Consider the following 5088-nt stretch of genomic DNA (forward strand, 5'->3'; position numbering starts at 1 on the left):
TACCGTCAAAATTGAAATCAGAGCAATATTTGCAACGGTGATGCGAAAAACAGTGATCTTGTGCGGTGTGAAACTCCATAAGGACGGTGGCTGCAGGTCCGGAACCCAAGGACGACGCCTGGATGACGTCGGAGGTTCAACGGCAAAAGGCTGCGGCGGCAATTGTGATTGGCGGAAGCGTTAAAAAGAAAAGAAGTCACACTAATGAAGACAGACTGCTAAGAAAGGGTCAGAGCAGTGACTCTGATACCATGTTAGAAATACTGAAAGATTGTATTGTATTTCCTGGGAGAAAGAATATACATCAGTGCCTTTATATAGGAGGCATATGTGTGCGGTACAAGTAACCTAACTGGGCCTAAAACCCATAACATAATATACCCATATAATATACCCATAATATACATTAACAAATATAAACAAATAAAAGAATTAGAATTTTATAATTATTATAAGCAAAAATTTATGTCATGAAGAATTTTCTAACTATTATAAACGAAAAGTAATTTAGTAACTATTATAAACAATAAAAAAAAAAATAGATTTTTATAATTATTATAAGCAAAAAAATTTAGCCCAACCACCGTCGTCGATGGTCATTGACTTTCATCCCTGTTCCAAACCTTAACCGCTGCCGCCTCCCAGGACACCGAAGCCCCACCCAGGTCGCCAATTTTTTTTTTTTTTTTTTATAAATATATATATTTCTTTATAAAAAAAAAATTGAAAGTTATAAATCTTACCTGAAAATTATCAACAGATGATTGAATTTCGTCATTCATTGTATTTTGTATGTGATTCGCAACTTTAATCAATTAAAATTTAAATTCAATATGTTGAGAGGAGGTTAGAGAGAATTATTTATCAAAAATGGTATATGTGGAAAAAAAAATATAACAAAAAAGTGTTACGTTTAGCAAAAAGGATGTTGCGAATAGCAACCCCCAAGATTAATGATGACTTTGGCTTAACAACAAGGAGAAGTAGATGATGACACAAAACCAAATGAAGGGTAGAAGAAACTCTACAACAAAGTACCTAAATAAAAAATCTTCCAAAAAAAATGGAGTGATGCAACTTATCATTTACAAAATTATTGGTCCTCCAACAAGAAAGGTCTCTCATTCTTCACTTAAAAATATTTTTTAAATAATTTTTTTTTTTTGTTGTTGTCTTAAATTGAATTTACATGAGATAAAAAATGATGAATTTTGGATTATGGATATTAAAAAAATAAATCATTTGCTAACAATATATGGAAATTAGAGCCTAGACATAATAATCCTTTGAAATTAGAAATAGGTGGATGTTTAGAAGCATAGTCAATAAAAGTGGTGTATTTATTAGAAACGATGCTAAATTAATAGTTCAAGGTTTCAATTAAAAGACTTTTTATGGTTTAAAGCGAACTCCAAGAGCTTGACATAAAAATATCGATCAAATTAGTTTTGTGCAATTTTTTTGTTGATATAATTTTCTATACTGATGACCCCATTTTTCATACTTACTTGAGGCATTTTGTTGATGATAAAAAGAGAGAGAAGTAGTATTAGGCTGCTCTTTGGTGATTTGATAATATTTTTTTAGCAATCCTAGGAAGATTGATGCCATAAATTAAAATTAATGATCATATATATACTTGTATTTTATTTGTTATTAATCTCTTGTGCATCCTTTACCATTAAAGGAACTTAAAATGTTTTTATAAAAACAAAGGAAGACTTGTTGAATACCTAGAATGGCTGTTGAGAAAAATTAAGGCTTACTTATGACTTTTTCCTATTAAATTAGGATAATTATGTTTGAACTTTAAAAACCAAGTCTTTTATAAAATAAAAATAAATAAATAAATAAATAATTCTTCAAATATTTTTTTAAATGAACCCATTTATGTATTATTAACTATTTTTATAAAATGAATTTGGATATGATTTTTCCAAAAAAAAAAAAAAAAAAAAAAAGAGTTTGATTCTTTAAAGGATAAAAACCCAAATTTTGATATCCATTTTCATCATTAAATAGGCTTTCAATTTATGTTCTCAAATCAAACTATGGAAGTTGTTAAAAGGTTACTTTTGTAATATTTTTATTTTTTATTTTTTTGTATAATTGATCAATAGTGGACTAAAATGGTTGACTTGTTAACCAAAATGCTCAACCAATCTAATATAGGATTAAAAGTGAGAGAGACAATAGCCATTGATAGCACAACTAGTTCAGGAGAACCCAATCAGTTGAGGCATGTAAACACTATGAACAAATCCTAAATGAAAAGAAGGGTTATGATTTTAGGGTTTCATATCAAAGATTTCATATTCAATTTTTTTTTCTTAATTTTCTTCATTCATCATCCATTTATAGTCTTTGATCTCTTATAAAATTGTTTCTATTTTAAATTTTTTATTTGAGTTTCACTTGCTAATTTTTTAGTGAAATTTGATAGAATGACGATTGGTAATATATCTTTGAAAATAAATGTATGACTTGGAGTATAATATCTTAATTTCAAAATGGAAAAAAAAAATCAAGTAAATCTGATTTTGGTAAGACTGAGTTTGGATGAAAACTTTAGGTAGGATTGTGATAGGGAAATTTGATAATTAAATAAGGAAAATGAGTAAGAAATATGAGAAAATGGAATAATATTTATATTTAATTAAAGAAAAACAAATGAGGAAATGACAAGTGTAAGCAAGTTTCTTTTGAGCCATAAAGAAACCGGGGGCGGAGTAGTTAGGTGATCACGTGTTTGGTGGGCGCCGGGGGCGTGGTCAGCGACTCAGCGGCTCAGCGGCCACCCGAGAATATAAAATTCTATCTCCAGTCCAAATTTCTGACGGGATTTGGAGTTGGGGAAGGGAAAGTGTGAAGTGGAAATAGGGAATCTTACTCCTACCTACGGTTCAGTTGAGATTGTAGAGGGGGAGCACGTGCGGGGGGTGATGTTAGCTGAAGCTGCCACACCAAACCCCGCGTAGAAGTATAAATGCACTCGCAGCTGCTTGTTTTGATCGCACCACCAAATCAACGATCTCGATTGACTCGCTCTCTTCAAGCAACCCAGAGGTAAAGGTCTGAGAGAGAAAGAAGGCGACGTCCATGGCGCCTACGACACTGACGGCTCTTGCAGGCGAGAAGACTCTTCAGTCGAGCTTCGTCCGTGACGAAGATGAACGTCCCAAGGTGGCCTACAACGACTTCAGCAACGAAATTCCTGTCATCTCTCTCGAAGGAATCGATGAAGTTGGCGGCCGTCGTGATGAGATTTGCAGGAAAATCGTGGAGGCCTGCGAGGACTGGGGGATTTTCCAAGTTGTTAATCACGGTGTTGATTCTAATCTCATTTCGGAGATGACTCGCCTGGCTCGGGAATTCTTCGCTCTTCCGCCGGAGGAGAAGCTCCGCTTCGACATGTCTGGTGGCAAGAAAGGCGGCTTCATCGTTTCCAGCCATCTTCAAGTAATTCTCTCAATTCTTTTGCTTCACTTCATACCTTCAACATCACATGGAGAGTTGTTCTGAATTTTGTTTAGTTGAAAAACAGAACCCCTGTTTAGAAATTACTCTTGGGTGTTGGCCTGATTTTTCATGTTTTACCTTTCTACAAGAAAATGTATTTTCTTTCATGAGGAACCCAAATGGTTACTTTCAAAATTAATTGCAGGGAGAAGCAGTGCAAGACTGGCGCGAGATCGTAACCTACTTCTCCTACCCACTACGAACCAGGGACTACTCGAGGTGGCCAGACAAGCCAGAGGGGTGGAGATCGGTGACACAGGAGTACAGCGAGAAGCTCATGGGGTTGGCCTGCAAGTTGCTGGAGGTGTTGTCTGAGGCCATGGATTTGGACAAGGACGCTTTGACCAATGCTTGTGTGGACATGGACCAGAAGGTTGTGGTCAATTTCTACCCCCAGTGCCCACAACCAGACCTCACCCTCGGACTCAAGCGGCATACCGATCCGGGAACCATCACGCTGCTCCTTCAGGATCAGGTGGGAGGGCTCCAGGCCACTAGGGATGGCGGAAAGACTTGGATCACCGTTCAACCTGTTGAAGGAGCTTTCGTCGTCAACCTTGGCGATCACGGTCATTATGTAAGCATCATAACCGGCGATAGGCTGAAGCTAATCTTTTCTTCGTCTTTGTCTTTTAATTTAATTTTATAGATAAGGTAGAAATTCTCTTGTTCATTGGTTTTCTTTATGTGGTCAACATCCACAATAGTCCTTCCTCATATGGTATTCAAATTCATGCTCGTCATAATTTAAATAATTATATAGACCCGAACCCGAACCTGAGAGTGATTATTGGTTTGGTATGGTGCAGTATCTGAGCAATGGGAGGTTCAAGAATGCTGATCACCAAGCGGTGGTGAACTCCAATCATAGCAGACTGTCCATAGCAACATTCCAAAACCCCGCACCGGAGGCAACCGTGTATCCTCTGAAGATAAGAGAGGGAGAGAAGGCAGTGCTTGAGGGGCCCATCACCTTTGCAGAGATGTACAGGAGGAAGATGAGCAAAGATCTGGAGCTTGCTAGGCTCAAGAAGTTGGCCAAGGAGCAGCAGTTGCAAGACGTGGAGAAGGCCAAGTTAGAGTCCAAGCCCATTGACCAGATTTTGGCCTAATCTTTTTGTCCACTCCTCCTGCTTACTTGCGCTTGTTTATTTACCAATTATGCCTATTTCTACACCCACTGTACTTTCTCTCTGTTTCTTTCTTTTTTTTTTTTCAATAATTAATATAAGCATTAGAATTGTCATTTTGTTCATCTTGGACCATCTTTAATAAATTAATTATTATATACCTGTCTTTACTAAGGTATGTAAAAAAAATACAAAAAGTTTAAAGTATGATTGTTTCGTATAATTTAAATATAAAAAAATTTCTACTTTTAAAAAGAGAAATAAAAATAATTTTTAAAGAACAAAGAAAAGTTGTTGCTTTTAAATACAAAAGGAAAACATAATTCTGTTTTTAAAAAATTAAAGGAAAATATGAGCTCGTATGACCATATTTTTAAAACTTATTTTTAAGTTAAAGAATAAAATATTTAAAAATATGGCGAAAAAGGGCCTTTAGTGT

The 5088-nt window shown here is 35.5% G+C and overlaps 1 protein-coding gene across 1 annotated transcript; it reads left to right on the forward strand.

Moving 5' to 3' along the window:
* Nucleotides 1–3008: 3008 nt before the first annotated feature.
* LOC117912816 (naringenin,2-oxoglutarate 3-dioxygenase) lies at nucleotides 3009–4774 on the forward strand. The gene is made up of 3 exons (XM_034827549.1): nucleotides 3009–3459; nucleotides 3665–4096; nucleotides 4332–4774. Exons 1-3 carry the CDS (start codon nucleotides 3100–3102, stop codon nucleotides 4629–4631), a joined length of 1092 nt encoding a protein of 363 aa, XP_034683440.1. The 5' UTR covers nucleotides 3009–3099; the 3' UTR covers nucleotides 4632–4774.
* The last annotated feature ends 314 nt before the right edge of the window (nucleotides 4775–5088 follow it).

Source organism: Vitis riparia, chromosome 4, assembly GCF_004353265.1.
Source record: "Vitis riparia cultivar Riparia Gloire de Montpellier isolate 1030 chromosome 4, EGFV_Vit.rip_1.0, whole genome shotgun sequence".
NCBI lineage: Eukaryota > Viridiplantae > Streptophyta > Magnoliopsida > Vitales > Vitaceae > Vitis > Vitis riparia.

Excerpts from the sequence above, each read along its gene's own strand:
- LOC117912816 (XM_034827549.1), top strand. The coding sequence starts at position 3,100 with ATGGCGCCTACGACACTGACGGCTCTTGCAGGCGAGAAGACTCTTCAG. Across the intron at positions 3,460-3,664 it reads TCGTTTCCAGCCATCTTCAA|GGAGAAGCAGTGCAAGACTG; the intron begins GTAATTCTCTCA and ends AATTAATTGCAG. Across the intron at positions 4,097-4,331 it reads TTGGCGATCACGGTCATTAT|CTGAGCAATGGGAGGTTCAA; the intron begins GTAAGCATCATA and ends ATGGTGCAGTAT.